At 51.2% G+C, this 15982-nt stretch overlaps 1 protein-coding gene across 2 annotated transcripts in view; it reads right to left on the bottom strand.

The window, feature by feature from the left end:
- The window catches only part of Ctif (cap binding complex dependent translation initiation factor), a 256126-nt gene that overhangs the window by 82263 nt on the left and 157881 nt on the right, over positions 1-15982 (bottom strand). The window contains exons 8-9 of one of the 2 annotated variants that reach the window (XM_048419124.3): positions 2260-2752; positions 544-843 (exon numbers count right to left, since the gene is read on the bottom strand). In XM_048419124.3, the coding sequence (XP_048275081.2) occupies positions 544-843; positions 2260-2752 (793 nt within the window). The remainder of the gene's footprint in view (positions 1-543; positions 844-2259; positions 2753-15982) is intronic. The other variant, XM_048419127.3, reaches the window with a different exon arrangement.

The raw sequence follows: 15982 nt of genomic DNA, 5'->3' as shown, positions 1-15982 counted from the left end.
GAGGGAGGAGGAGGAAGAAGAAGAGGAGGAGGAAGAAGAGGAGGAAGAGGAAGAAGAAGAGGAAGAGGAAGAAGAAAGAAGAAGAAGAAGAAGAAGAAGAGGAGAAGGAGGAGGAGGAGGAGGAGGAGGAGGAAGTAGGGGTGGGGGGTAAGAAAGAAGGGGGAGGTAGGAAGAGGTAGGAGAGAGGAAAAGGAGGGAGAGACAGGTCCGCATCAAGTTCATGACTGCTCAGACATGTAGAGGTCAAAGCGCAGGGCCAATAACTCGCCTCTTACCATGAAAATAGAAAGAGAGAAAGGCCGGCTGAACAAAACGCACCTATAAAATTATATTGGTCCTTCGTAACCATGGAGCGCTCACACAAACACACACAAATCCAGCCGCGCAGCTCTCACCCCTCGATGCCTTCTTATTTTCTATAATTAATCGGGCAGGGAACTTGGGACAAGTTCAACCGCCGTCAGAACTTGCAGCCCTCTCTCTAGCAATAACCCTTGTTGGAGGGGCAGGGGAGTGGAGCAGCAGCTGTTGGTGTCTGGTTACCTGGAGCATGTTGAGGAGCAGGCTCCGGAACTTGGTCCCCTCTACCATGAAGAGCGCCATCTTGTCGCAGAGCTTGGCGGCCGTGAAGGCAAAGCTGCGGTCCGACACCGCCTTCTGGTAGATGGTCCGCACGATCTCCTCCAGCATCTCCTCGGAGTTGGTGGAGTTCTGGGCCTCCTCCATGAAGGAGGTGAGCTTGGCATCCACATCGCTGCTGTTGTTCCTCATGCTGTTCAGGATCTCCATCAACTTGTCCATCTTGTTCGGCTGAGGACTGCTTGTCTCTACTGTCACTTCCTCCTGGGGTATGGGAGACAAATAGAACACACCCGAGTGAAGCTGAAGTCTCAGTGGGACTGGGATGGCCTGACAGAAGAGGGGAGAACCCGGAGAGAAGGGTGTGGGGGAAAGCAACCCCCACCCTCCTGCCACACTGCTCCTTGTGACTTTTTCCTGAGCCGCAGTGATGTCCTGGGTTGACACCGCTTGTGAGTTCCAGCTTCTACTCAGGATTCTCACCCACATAGTTTCCCCATCCTCCCTTATCCATCAGATCCCTTAATCTAGAAACGATTTAATGGGAATTAAAGATGAAGTAAGATGATAAATAGAAAACTGGGTCAAAGAGAAAATGATGTGGGGAAGACAGTGCCAGGGTGAGCGGGATCCAAAGCCTCTGCAGCGGTGCTGGGAGTGGCCTGGGTACAGCCGCCTAGTGTCCTGCTCTAAATGCCGTGGACAGGCATGTTCTGGGGTGAATGGTTCCATGTGGACTTGGACCTGGCTTTGCACCCCTCTATACACAAATACTGAGCATGAAGGAATCCTCTAATGTGCTCTCCAATTGGCTGGTGCTTCTAGGAGGAAAACTAAAAACAAAACAAACCAGAAACAACACCTCGCTTATGTGTTGTGAGAGTGCCTGGTACCTGGGGTAAGACCACTGGCTGGAAAGGCAGAAAAAGTGGCATAAGGTTATCCCAAACTGTGTGCACCGTACAGAACAGACCCATGGTCCAAGACCACAGTGGCCCTCTCTGTTGGGGTGTGGGACACAGTCGAGGAGTGGGCCAGGAGATACAATGAGATACCTTGTTAGCCCTCTGTTCTCAACTTGGGAACTCTGGGCTGGAGGTGATGGGAGGTTCTACATCCAGCTCTCTGTGGCCATGCACACTGGGAAAGTGGTTCCTTCCTACCATTCCCTGGGGGGTGACGTGGGACACTGGAAGAGCCCTGACGCTTCCCTTAAGCCTTACCACGTAGTGCAGCGCAGGAGGGTGGACTCCTAAGAGACCTCTTTCTTCTTCTCTAGTCCCTTCTAGACCATCTACCTCTTCAGGGAAAGTTTGTCTGACTTCTTGAGCAGGGCCAGCAGGACCCAGTTCTTGTCCCAGCACATCTAATGTAATCATATCTAATCTCCCTGTGTCTCCAAGGCCTCTTGCGGGGAGGAGCGGGGCACAGAAGATGAGGAGGCAGTATGTGTTAGAGGGGTTCAGAAACAGCTGTTGTGGACTTGACCTCTGGTGCCCCAGTGATACCCATGACCACGATGAGCTGGCATGGTGGAGCCACACAGGCACAGAATCCTTGCTTCCCTTTAGAGAGGAACCCCTGTCCCAAGCCCTGAGGCTCCACCCGAAGTCCTCCCATCAAAGAGCATACCTCTCAGCTGTCCTCCCGATTGCAAGAGAACAAGGAAACGACAATTACCGGTACCTTTTCTTTCAGTCTTCGCCTCAGCCTGTCTTTGGAAGACTGGAGCAGGGTGATTCTGGGCCGCTCCCCAGGGCGCTCGGGAAGAACACTGTCTTTATGCTTGGTCTCAGCCTCTGGCCCCCCTGGCGGCTGTGGGGTTGGCCTCTCAGAGGATGTTGGGGCCAGAGTGTCAGGACTGCAGGTTGGCTCAAGGCCACTGTGTCCGGTGTCCCCTGGGCTATCTTCAAGTTTGGGGTTCTCAACGGTCACTGTCTCTTTGGCGTTGCGGTGGCTGCCTGCTTCTCCCTTGTCTCCCGGTGGATGCTTCATGTTGCCGTGGTGCCAGCGCCTGTTCTGGCTGTAGCCGTGGTGTGTGGGCCTCCCTGAGGGGTGGGGCCCTGAACCCCCCTGGTAGGATTTCTGGTGGTCCCTGTTGTGTTTGGCACTTCCTGGTTGATGGTCGCCATGCTGTTGGGGTTTATTCCCTCCTGGAGGTCTCTGCTGCCGTCTACAAAGGAGAGTGGAGAGGGGAGGTGACATAGTGAACGGCAGGGCCTCTTCATCCGAACACCGGAGCAGGAGGTCAGGACTCAGCCCTTCAGTTATTTTTCCGCTACTTATGCAGACCCTCTACGAGCCATCAGGAAGGATGCAAGTCAAGTCTTCTCTAAAAGGCAACATTTCATCCATGTTGCAGGACGTGCCAATGTATGTAAAATGGAAGGGACATCTGAAAGGACCAGCAGGAGATCTGGCTCTGCCACCAGCTCTGACCCCTGAAAACAGCATTATCTGATAATATTCATGTGCTGAAGCCCTAACTCCATTCTTCAGAATGTGACTGTCTGGAGCCAATGGAGATGCTAAAGATACGAACAAGTCAAGATGAGGGTAAGGGATCCCAGGGTGAGCCCTTAATCCAAGATGATTTGGGTCCTTAAAAAGAGAAGCAGTTTGTATATACACGAAGATATTAGGGATGCCACACATGCAGAGGCATTAGCTGCCATCTGCAAACCAAGAAGAGAGGGCACAGGAAACTGCAACTCTCTCTCTCTCTCTCTCTCTCTCTCTCTCTCTCTCTTTTCTTTTTTTTAAATTTATTAGATTTTTAAAAAATACCAATACAAGTTCCCACAAAGTATTTATTTTTATTTTATGTAGATTGGTGCGTTTCCTGCATGCATGCCTGTATGAGGGTATCAGATCTCCTGGAACAGGAGTTACAGACATTTGTGAGCTGCCATGTGGGTACTGGGAATTGAACTTGGGTCCTCTGGAAGAGTAGCCAGTGCTCTTAACTCCTGAGCCATTTCTCCAGTTCCCACAACTCTCTTGATACTTTTGAAGAGTGAGGAAAAAGGCCTGTGTCTTACATACCCTTTGGCCACCCTATTTTGGCAGCCCTGAAATATGAATGTGGAGTGATGCTTAAAATATGGCTTTAGGCAGAGTGAGGCTCCCTAATTGCAAGACCATCCATCCGTCTGTCTGTCTGTCTGTCTGTCTGTCTGTCTGTCTGTCTATCTGTCTATCTATCATCTGTCAATAGCCCAGAGGGGAACCTTAGAATTCCCCTGGCAGATAATGCTTGATCCTTACAACTCTTGTCATCCTTATTTAGGCTTTTTGGGGTACCTCATAACCGTGGCCTAAGAAATGTCCCCAAAGGACAAGCTCTTTCCCAGCTTGTCTTGAAAAGCGTCTTGCTTCCTATTCACCATTCTTGGGATTTCTCTCTCTCTTCCCAGCAGCTACCCCTCCAAGTGGGAAAAGAAAAAAGGCCAACAACTTTTGTCTACCTTTAGTGGACACCATTAGCAGGACATCATTTCTACATGGCTGGCCATCAGGGGCTCTAGAAGGAAGCCACCTAGGTCTTGCTGTTGTTCACCTGGGGATGTAGGGTGCCCTGAGATGTTTTATCTGACTTGACACCCAAAGCCCTGATGGAACAGTATTGGCTAAGGGAGTGCTGGATTATGGGTGGTAGTGCCTCACGTATACAGAGGGCCATCCACCAGCTGGAGAGAAAGCTAAGTTGCCCACCCTTAAGTGTCCTGCCCTTTTGGGCAGTCAAACTACTGTGTGCTGGCTCGCTTTCTGTTAACTTGACACAAGCTAGAGTCATCTGAAAGGAAAGAATTTCAGTTGAGAAAATGCCTCCATAAGATCTGCCTGTAAGGCATTTTCTTAATTAGTGATTGATGGGGAAGGGCCCTTCCCACTGTGGGTGGTGCATTTTTGGCTGGTAGTCCTGGGTTCTCTAAGAAAGTAGGTTGAGAAACAAGGAACAAGCCACTAAACAGCACCCCTCCATGGTCTCTGCATCAGCTCCTGCCTCCAAGTTCCTGGCCTGTTGACTTCCTTCGGTGATGAACAGTGTGAGCCAAATAAACCCCTTCCTCCCCAACTTGCTTTTTGGTTATGGTGTTTCATCGCAGCAACAGAGACCCTGACTTAGACACACTGAGTTCAAAGGGAGGCTGTGCCCTGGGGAGCTGAGCAAGGCACAGATAGCACTGGGGAAGGGGGTACAAAGACTTAGTTTGTTGTTTTCTCAGGGCAAGTGACTTCTGGGTCTGTCTTCCGTGTGCATGTGGACTACAAAACTTTCAGGGGAGAGAGAGAGAGAAGAGAGAGGAGAGAGAGAGAGAGAGAGAGAGAGAGAGAGAGAGAGAGAGAGGAGAGGAGAGGAGAGGAGAGGAGAGGAGAGGAGAGGAGAGGAGAGGAGAGGAGAGGAGAGGAGAGGAGAGGAGAGGAGAGGAGAGGAGAGGAGAGGAGAGGAGAGAAGAGAAGAGAAGAGAAGAGAAGAGAAGAGAAGAGAAGAGAAGAGAGATGCTGGGGATGGGACCTAAATCCTCACACATGCTAGGCCAGTGCTCAACCAGTGAGCTGAACCCTCAGCCTCCTTTCTTCTAGATAATCCCATTGAGGATTCCAAAGATGCAACAAGACCTGTGCATTCATCATGGGACCTAGAAGTCCACCTTCAGTCTGTTCCTCATTTGTTCTGAGGTCCAATTTCCCAGGAGCACAGGGCTGAATTCCCAGAGACTTCCGTGGAAATGCCACAGCGAGCCCATGTTCTTTGCCTGGCAAGGAACCCAGAGGGCCACTGTTCCCCAACCATGGTGGCCCAGGCTTCCCTGCTCTGGCCATTCACAAATATTTGTCAGTGGTAGCTGGGTGAGCTGGCCAAAGCCAGCATGCTCTCTTCTGTGTTTGCTGGTGCTAGGTTTCATTGATACCTTTGTCAGGGGCCAGCTGGCTGCTCCCCACGAGACCTGTGGGTTTGGGTTTGGCTGGGTCAGGGTGTTGCTTCTACTCCTAAAAGTGGGTGAGCATGAAGGCCGAATCTGGTGTCAGACACGCATGCATGTGGTCTAGTTTTGGGGGCATTCACCACAAAAGGCAAATGTATATTGCTTTGCCTTTTCATTGTTTGACCCGACTCTTACTCTCAGGTGAGGGGATGGCTTAGGGAACAAGAACAAGATGCCACTCGAGCCCCTGGAAGCACCTGCTGTTAAGATAAGAAAAAAAAAAGACATTCTTGGGATGAAAATGATCAGTTTATGCTTTTTGGTTTATTCTAAAACTCCCTTTTAAGAAAAAGTTCTCAGAACATACCACAGTTGCATTTAGGAGGGGAGTGTGTACAAAGAACAACCGAATTTTGCTTTATAAAAATGGTTTGAACATCAGGCCAAATGGAGACAAATGTTTCTCTGTTCATTTTTTTTCTTTAAATTTCATAATAGCTCCCAACCAGATAGTCCAAGGCCTACTAGCTTATTATAGTTCTCTCCATGTGGGACCCTTTACCACATAATTTGTAGGTCTGCTTAAAAAATTCTGAAAGTAAAATTCCTGGGCCAGGGACTTGGAAATTCCACAGGGACTCGGGTTTCTTGCCTTCAGGAAAAGTGATGACTGCTCACGACAGCACAGCCACCTTCACCCCTGCCCACCTCCACAGGACCTGCTCCACCCCTGCCCACCTCCACAGGACCTGCTCCACCCCTGCCCACCTCCACAGGACCTGCTCCACCCTTGCCCACCTCCACAGAACCCGCTCCACCCCTGCTTACCTCCACAGGACCCGCTCCATCCCTGCCTACCTCCACAGGACCTGCTCCACCCCTGCCCACCTCCACAGGACCTGCTCCACCCTTGCCCACCTCCACAGAACCCGCTCCACCCCTGCTTACCTCCACAGGACCCGCTCCATCCCTGCCTACCTCCACAGGACCTGCTCCACCCCTGCCCACCTCCACAGGACCTGCTCCACCCTTGCCCACCTCCACAGGACCCGCTCCACCCCTGCTTACCTCCACAGGACCCGCTCCATCCCTGCCTACCTCCACAGGACCCGCTCCACCCCTGCCTACCTCCACAGGACCCGCTCCACCTCTGCCTACCTCCACAGAATCTGCTCCACCTCTGCCTACCTCCACAGGACCTGCTCCACTCCTGCCTACCTCCACAGGACCTGCTCCCCTCCTGCCTACCTCCACAGAATCTGCTCCACCCCTACTTACCTCCACAGAACCCGCTCTACCCCTGCTTACCTCCACAGGACCCGCTCCATCCCTGCCTACCTCCACAGGACCTGCTCCACTCCTGCCTACCTCCACAGACTCTGCTCCACCCCTGCCTACCTCCACAGGATCTGCTCCACCCCTGCCTACCTCCACAGGACCCGCTCCACCTCTGCCTACCTCCACAGAATCTGCTCCACCTCTGCCTACCTCCACAGGACCTGCTCCACTCCTGCCTACCTCCACAGGACCTGCTCCCCTCCTGCCTACCTCCACAGACTCTGCTCCACCCCTACTTACCTTCACAGAACCCGCTCCACCCCTGCTTACCTCCACAGGACCCGCTCCATCCCTGCCTACCTCCACAGGACCTGCTCCACTCCTGCCTACCTCCACAGACTCTGCTCCACCCCTGCCTACCTCCACAGGACCTGCTCCACCCCTGCCTACCTCCACAGACTCTGCTCCACCCCTGCCTACCTCCACAGGACCTGCTCCACCCCTGCCTACCTCCACAGGACCTGCTCCACCCCTGCCTACCTCCACAGGACCTACTCCTTGCACCAGCTCCCCTGTTTCCTGTCCAAGTCTGGGATGAAATTCAGAGGCTCAGTGTTGGAGGCGTTTCCCTACAGCATGAGGGCTGCTTTGCCTGGTGTTGGTACACGAGGCCCAGAGACAAAGAGCCAACTGCGACTCCAGCCTCCATTTACAGAATGACAGGAACTCAGCTAGGAACACAGTGCTCTTTATTCCTCCCCGAGGGCTAGTGGGCATTGGAACACCCCATTACTCCCCGAGGGCTAGTGGGCATTGGAACACCCCATTACCCCGACACTGTGCTATAGATTCTCCCATACTTTGTGGATTTTACTCAGGGCTGGAAAGAAATAGTTCAAATCTGAAGTTTCTGCCAGTCAGGCAAGGCGCTTCTCTTAGAAGTGTGACATTTCACCGTGTTGGACACCAGAAGGCTACCTGGCCGGCAGATGTTCCCTTCCTGTGGGGATGCAGGATCTTGTTGGCCCTGAGTACCATGTAGCAAGAGAAAATGCTAGTCCTCAATCGTGGTTGGTTCACTCATCATGTCCTTATTTAAATTGGTTCTACCTGGAGGTTACTCCAAGTTGCCCCTAGGCTCACTGAAGTACCCCCTGAGGGCTGTGTGTGAGTGGGTGGCGGAAGGTGTCCGGTGTCCTTGTGCACCCTTTCAGCATTGCCCCGGTCCTATCTGGAATTAAGACAGCTCAAGATCCTGTCCTGATGTCTACCATGGTCACTGTCTACACCTGCCCACCTGACCCTGTCTCTCCTACTAGCCTGTTCTGTGGCTGCACACAGGAATGACAGCTCTAAGTGTACTGGGGTCTGGTGGATCACAGTGGGAACTTCAGTGCCTATACCAGGGCTTACAGACACTAGACAACCATTTACAGAAGCTAGATCTAACTGGAGATAGTCAGAACTGCAGATAGGAGACAAAAGTAAACCAGCAGAGAGAAGGGGTTAGCCTACTCTTGGGGCTTAAGCAGGCTAGCAGGGAATGTACAGAACCTAGAGCAAAGAGAAAACGACAACCCTCCACAAGAGTTTCTGAGGTCATGACAGTCACAGCCTAGCATTCGGTCAAGCACAGGCCCTTCTGAGCACATCGTCCTATGCAAGTACGTAGGCTGAACATACCATAGCCAGCTCTGCTCAGAGGGCTCCCAGGAATAACAGCAGACTCAAGACTTCAGAGGAGCAGAGTCACGGTATACATGTGATGTATGGACAGTACACCAGGCATAGCTTCTGCATGCCCTCAGGGTAAGCAGGGCAGCAGTGATGTCAGCAGGGCATAGGGAGGGTGCCTTGTCCTAGTTGGCAAGTTGTCCTAGCAGGGCCTGGGTTAGAACTTGGTGGCCCGGCACTTGCAGGCACAGTCTTGACCACTATGCTTCCCTGGCCCAAGGCTCAAGTTTGTCCCAGGGTCCTGAAGCCCAGGGTAGCTGATAAACTGCCGCTGAATCACAACCACTATCCAGAAGACTTTGGCCAGAGTCACAGTGGGGGAGGGGCTGTGGCTCATCCCGAGACAATGTGGGGTGCAGAGGGCTAGACAGGCAGAAGTAAAGGCTTAGCCATCAAGGGGAGGGATGGGAGGTGAGGGCCTGTGGGAAGGAGAGAGCTGTGGGGAAAACAGCCTTCCAGCCCGGGCTCCACTGTGTCTGGGGCAAACCACAGGAGCCACGCATGGCCTTGGGTTCCAACTGCACTGGGAACAATCCTTTGCCCATCTTGTCTGCGGTGCTTGTGGCTGGAGCCTGGGGGAGAGGGCTAGGGCCAAGTTTCAGGGTGGCCCTTTGGCTTCACTTGCTGCCTTTTGGGGGAGGGAAGGCAGAGCTGTGGGCTCTATCTCTGGCAGGGTAGAGGCTAAAGGAAGTGGCTTTTCCTGGGGAAACTTGGTGGCTCACGAGCCCCCGTTCCTCATCTTACTCTTGTTGGAAACCAGGGTTCTTGGGTACCTTATTTATCAATGATTTGCTAAGTGGCTTTGGCAAGCCTCACAGTGCCTGTGCCTTGTGCTGGGTATGGCATAGGACTAGGGAACTCTGCTAGGTGCTGCTCAGTGTGGCTTCCCACCTCTCAGATTCCTGTGTGGTTACAATGCTGGCCCGAGCTTTCAATGAAATAAAACCCAGGAAAGCCTTTGGGGTACAAAGACACGTTATAAATACGCAGTATTATTTTTGCTCCAGGGTGAATCAAGCATTCCAAGAATCCTTGGCCTCAAAGTTCTGAGGCAGCATGATGTCATGGGAAGAGCACGTGGCTGCCCTTGGGAGCTGTCAGGCTCCACGTGAACCTGATGGCATGGTTCCAGGGGAAGGCCCTCGCCCTTCCACTTGGCCCAGCCAGGCCTCGCTGTCTCTAGGCCCAGCCTGTAGCCCCTCACTGCAGCTTGCTGGCAGGTCTATACATCTTTGGGTTATAGAGTTATTCTTCTCTGAGCTGTGCAGTTATTCAAAACTGGGGGACTTTGGAGCCCAAACTCCCTGAGTTCAAATCTTGACACTACAGTGTAGCTGTGCAACTTTGGGCAAATTCCTTAACTTCTCTGAGTCATGACTGCATCTGTGGAATGTCAACAAACAGAAAATGTATTTCCAATGTTGAGCCAGGCACTGCTTTACTGAGTCTAACAGTCCCCATAGGGGGCCAGGTGGGCTGGCACTTAGGAGATACCTAGCACATCTGTCATTTCAAGCCTGTGTCTTGCAGTTCGGTGCATTGCCCCACACCCCTGAGCATCCTGCCTCCATTCCATGCCTGGGGCTGGAGGAAAAGTGCAACAGACCTGTGTCGGTGGTCAGACCTGAGGCCTGTGGTCAGCACAGGTGACCCAGACAGGAGTGAGCACGGCGAACTTCATCTCTTACACCTGCTCACTCCCATCGGGGTCTCCAGGGGACAAGAATCCCACCTCACCTGCAGGGTGGCTTCTCACAGTCTAAAGCACACACCTTAACCATGCTCTGAAAACACAACATAAGAAATTCCAGAGTTTATGACTCATGTATGTTTTTTTCCTGTTCTATCCCACCCGGGTGGGATGTGAATGGGTCCTGTGCTGTGTATCCACACTGCATATGCTACCTGCCTGTTAGAGACCTAGTACCTGTCTTGGTTAGAAGATTGGCTGTTGGGATAGACTGTAGTATTTGTGATCAGGTCACCTGAATTTTTCTTAATAATTCTCTCACAGCTCATGAGTTACATGGGCTTCACAGTCACGTGAGGGACTATAGTAAAGCTCTATAGTACTGTAAGCGGAAAGGTGGCGGTTTGTACTCGATCAGGCAAAGACGAAGACCCATATGCCGTGGTCGCTAAGAACCACAGCAAGCACGAACCTTCTCTCTGTGACACTGTGGAAGGCAGCTAACTACGTGTCAACTTGCAGCTGGACCTCAAACTGCAAAAGCCAGGTTCTCTCCGGCTCATCAGAATCTCTTGTCATTTCATAGGCACACAAGCAGGGTGGCCCCAGCACCGAAGACGCACAGAGCTGTTATTAGAACCCAGTTTTAGAATGGTTCTAACCTACTAGTTGCTATTACTTTCTTTGTTCTTAATTTACAAATTAAATGGCAGCATAGAGACAATGTACTATAGCTACAGTTTCGGGAACCCGCGAGGGGGGGGATTTGGGGACTTCCCAAATCTTCTGTGGCTAAGGGAGAAGTGTACGCGGAGTGCTTGCTACCTGTGGCAGTACACACGAGCCTGTTTAACCCACACTGGCTCTTGTGAACTGTCACACGTGGGTGTTAGGAACCAAAAGTGAGTCCTCTGCAAGAGAAGTTTGTACTTTTAACTGCTGGAAGAAATGAAATGAATAAATCTTCTGGGCTAGCCTTGCCTGAGACCATATATTGCATTTAGAGCCTTCCCTTGCAACCTTTGACTCGGGTCATCAGTGTCTGGTGTATCTCAGGGAGCTGCAAGACAATATCCCCGATGACAGAATCTTAAAAAAAAAAATACAGGCAAGGTGCTGGGTGTGGTGATGCACACCTTTTGTCCCAGCACTCGGGAGGCAGAGGCAGGTGAATCTCTGTGAGTTGAGGTCATTGGACATCTATCCACAATAGCGTGAGACAGGATTTGACAGCTGGTGAGTTCTGAGGGTGCAGCTAGGAAGGCTTTCTGGAAGGGTAGGGGCTGGAAAGACACACAGAACGGGGAAAACACGATAGGAGAAGAGATGCAGAGACGCCAACAGAGGTTGGTGTGGAGATGGGGAAGAGGGGTAGGAGCACCCCAAGTTCTGTAGAGAAGCTCTGCTGTGCTGGCCCAGGGTCAGGGTCCTGGATGGGGATGTGTGCGGCCTAACTCTCTGTGGATGAAGAGACTGCACACACGTCTCTCTGAGTCCTTACTCTGGTTGTCATTTTACTGTACAGGGACCGCCCCCCCGCAAAGTGCTCCCTTCCACTCCCGTCTGTTCATCAGAAAGATACAGAGACGAAGAGCGTGTAAGACATGCAAGTCTGCCTGCCACAGAGCCCGGGACTCCACATCCATGGAAACCGTAGGCACACGCTCCCATTCCGATGGCTGTGCACATTCTCAGGGAAGGAAGGAAGCCTTGCAGCTCCCAGGTGAACCCAGATGATTTTATCTGAGAAAAATCATCATTTGTGACCCTCAAATCTCAATCACAGCACCTGGGAGACAGAGGCACCAGCAGGCACTTTCCAGAGGGCCAATCTGGAACCTAGGGCTTCTTAGCCTAGGTAGGTGCAGGGTTGTGCCTGGCAGCCTCAGAACACCCATGGAGGACATCCCAGGCTATGAGTGGAGCTGGAGGGCACTAGGCTTTCCCTAGGGGAAGCAGAGGCCCCTGAGGTAGAGGAGGTCAAGAAGATCCAGCGGGCCAGGAGCCCGTCAGGCTTCAAGGGCTGGGGAGTGCTAGGAACTCCCAGGCTCTGTCGGGCCGGCTGCTGGCCACATCAATCCATTAGCCATCCCACAGCAGCCGCCCTCTTGGGGCAGCTGCCTCCTCTCACAACTTCATTACTGACAGGTTCGCCGTCCCTGAAGGGCCATTTGTTCCATCCCAGGAAGGAGAGGAAATGCAAAATGGTGCTGACTGAGGCAGCACCTCCCCCGGGTCACATTTGTCAGCCGGGGCTGATGGACTGACGAGTCCGTGGTGAGACATGACCCCGAAGGACCTGCAACAGGCTTACACATGGCTTCATCCTCACTCCAGCCAGGCCACCTGGGGTCATGCTTCCCGGCAGATACTCTCTCGGGGTAGAGCCTTCCAGAAAACTAGGGACTTGTAGGAGTCATGAAGCCATGACCTTCATTGGAACCCTATTCATTCAAGCAGCAGTGTTCCGGGGGGAACTCAGATACATGACAAGGACTTTCTCTTCTAGGACCCAAATTCTGGGGGTGGGGCTTTGTTCTGGAGCTCTTGCCTGGCACTCATGTGACCCTTGGTTTCATCCCCAGTATGACAATCAATAAGAAAATACCAACCAAGGATGAGCCAAGCATGATTGTGTACTCCTGCAATACCAGCACTTGAGAGACAGAGGCAGGAGGATCGTAAGGTCAGGACTGGCCTGGCTGCCTCAAACAGAACAACAATAGCAAACAACAAAAGGTCTGGAGGGATGGCTCAGTGATTAAGAGCACTTGTTGTTTCGGTTTGGTTCCTAGTGCCCACAAGGTCTCCAGGGGTACCAGGCACACATGTGATGCACATACATACATGTAGGCAAACCACTTATATGCATAAAATTAAAAAAAAATCAGTAAGACTCCTCCCTATGGTAAAAAGTCAACTAGTATATTTAGAAGGAATGATGAAATCTGGAAATGATTTGGTAACCATGATATTAACAACAGTTTCAGACAAGAACCATCAATGGAGGCCACGGGGTGAAGGACCCAACATGGGTAGTTTCAAATGACCTCCCCACAGAATCACAAAAGGAAACCCTTGACAATGGAGAATAGGCAGCCACCTCTTTAGCCAGGTAACCAAAATCAACAAAGGACCCAAGGACAGCACCGCCTCCTGATAGGATGGCCAGGGCATGATCTCACTCAAGAGCAAATGACCTGAGCCTGACCCCGGGGACATGGCAGAAGAGGCAACGACAAAGAGTCGGCTCCTTCCTGAACACAGTCAAGGCCACGATGTTTTGAGGCCACAGAACTCCCCAGCAGGGAGCCAGGAGTCCCACGCCTGGGAAACCTGCAGGACGGCAGGCAGGGTCTGGATAGACGACAGTACACACTCAGCGCACCACCGTGAGTGGGGACACTTCAGTGTCCTGATCCTGACCATCTTAAAAAATCAGCCTGTGAAATATTTGGTGGGAGAGGACATTGCTTTGGCAACTGAGATCACCAACAGACCAGAAAAGAACGTACGAGAGGGCAGGAGAGAAGGCAGGGAGGTGACGTTCACGTTCGGCAATTTGAGCAAAGGGGAGATGTCTGCTTCTCACAACTTCTCTGGAATTTTGTTTGTTTGTTTTGCTTTTTGAGACAGGGTCTCCTATAGCCCAGGCTGACCTCACACTTGCTCTGTAGCTGAGGATGAGTTAACATTTGATCCAGCGTCCGCTAACTCCAGGTGCTGTGATTACAGGCATGCGTCACCCTGCCTGGATTTCCACAGTGCATAAACCCCAGAACTTCATGCATGCTAGACAAAAACTCTACCAACTGAGTAACACCCTTAAACCCAACTTTTCTGAGATTCTGGAACAGTCGCCAATATTTTTTTTTTGTTGTTAAAATGGAGATGTGGAATTCACATTCTGGAAGAAAAGGCAGACTCAGCATAGGTAGGCTTGGCAAGAATCTTGCTTGAGTTAGTTTCTTATATACAGGAAAATCAAATAAAATACAGTGAAATCAACCAACAAATGACCCCTTCCTTCTCCCAGACAGACAGCCACCTCAGAGATGCACTACAGGGTAAAACTGTTGGCTCCAGACATAGCTGTCTGGGTCTCTGTGGTCTCTGCAGCACAGTGACATATATATTGGGTACTGTCTGAAGGGCCCGGAGGACCCTGAATAGTCACACTCACCATGCAACACTGGCTTGCCCTTCTGGATGAGCTAGCAAGCTGAACTGAAAGCAAGACTTTGTATCCCAAGGTGGGCTTGGTATGACACATGCCAGGAGACCCGCTACTTGGTGAGTGAAAAAGGGTGGATTTTTCCTTGTTTTTATCTTTGTGGAATGCATTTAGGAATGGCCTAAATCTACTCTTGCTCTGGTCTTTTAAACTGGAAAAGTCTATTTACAGTCATATATTATCTTGTAAACACTTGTTGGAATTAAAAACGTATTAAAACAAGTTATTTAATATCAAATACAATTTCAGATTGATATGCAATTAGAAGGGAATACTTTTAACATAATCTTTGTTTTTTTTATTTTTTTGGTTGTTCTTTGTTTTGTTTTGAGTTTTGGAGAACTGTCCTGGTTTGTAGCCTAGGTTGGCCTTCTCCTATCTCAGCCTCTAGAGTATTGGGGTTATTGATGTGCACCAACATGCATGGCAATGAAATCTTTAGTAACATTCATAAATAGAGGTAAAATAATTAAACTTTTCCCCATTTGGTCAGAGGTGTATGCTCCTTCATTTATTAAAAATGAGTTATGAAAGAAAAAAATCATGATTTTCTATAGAGAAATTTCAGTGACATCACTACATGGGCGGAGCACCCCGACAAACGAGCAGAATTATCACCATCTCCATAGTCCGCCAACCAGCCAGCCTTTTAATATCTGTGCTCTTTAGAGCTTCCTCCCCTTAACCAAAGCCCATTATGGTTAAAAATGAAATAGTTGACTACTAATAAAATAATTTAAAACCATCTAAAGCTTCAGGTCACCAGACTGGCTCCCGGGGCCGCAGAGTGATCCACTGGCTGATGGCTGGCTGGGTGGGTTGCAGCCGTCTCCACTCACGGACAGGAGTAGTCAGGCCCAAGAAGCAGGGCCCTGAGACGGAGAATGACAAAGGTATTACTATTCTGAGGTCCTCTGGGCTGTGGTCGACAGAGCAGGGATCTGTGGTCCTTCAGGCTGCTGCCACGGCTTCACTTAGGGGACACCAGTACAGCTGTCAGTCAACAAGACTCCACACTCCATGCTCTGACTGCCTCTGTGTACTGGGACCTGAGCCCAGAAGTGTCACCTTTAGTGTCCCCATGGCTCCTGTGGCAGGTTCTGCCTCCTCCAGGTGACAGCTCTGAGGGACAGTCTGCTCACTCGTGTGTGTGTGTGTGTGTGTGTGTGTGTGTGTGTGCGCGTGCGTGTGTGCCTCAAGATTTGGGTCTCAGCACCTTCTGGAACTGCCTGGGTTATGTCAGCCCGCAGAGAATGCCTTGTCTGTCCCTGGAGCCTTGTCCTGGTGTGAAGAAGTCTCGTGTTTCTGTTGAGGACCAGTATTCATGGCTCACCCCTGCAGATAGGCAGGGGCTACTTTGATCTCTGCTATGGCGGTCTGACTCTCCTGGAAATAGATGCTGAGATTCTTGTTATGGGTTCCCAAATCTGGGAGTCAGTTCTTGGGAGTCCTGGTGGCCTTCACTGACTGCCTACCTGTGGTCGCAGTATGTTCCTTCTTGCAATGTGGTCCCAAGGGAAGCCAGGGCAGGGTGAG

This window comes from Myodes glareolus, chromosome 13 (assembly GCF_982192425.1).
Source record: "Myodes glareolus chromosome 13, mMyoGla1.1, whole genome shotgun sequence".
Classification (NCBI taxonomy): Eukaryota; Metazoa; Chordata; class Mammalia; order Rodentia; family Cricetidae; genus Myodes; species Myodes glareolus.
The sequence above is the reverse complement of the archived record's forward strand: the minus strand, read 5'-3'. Positions and strand labels throughout refer to the sequence as shown.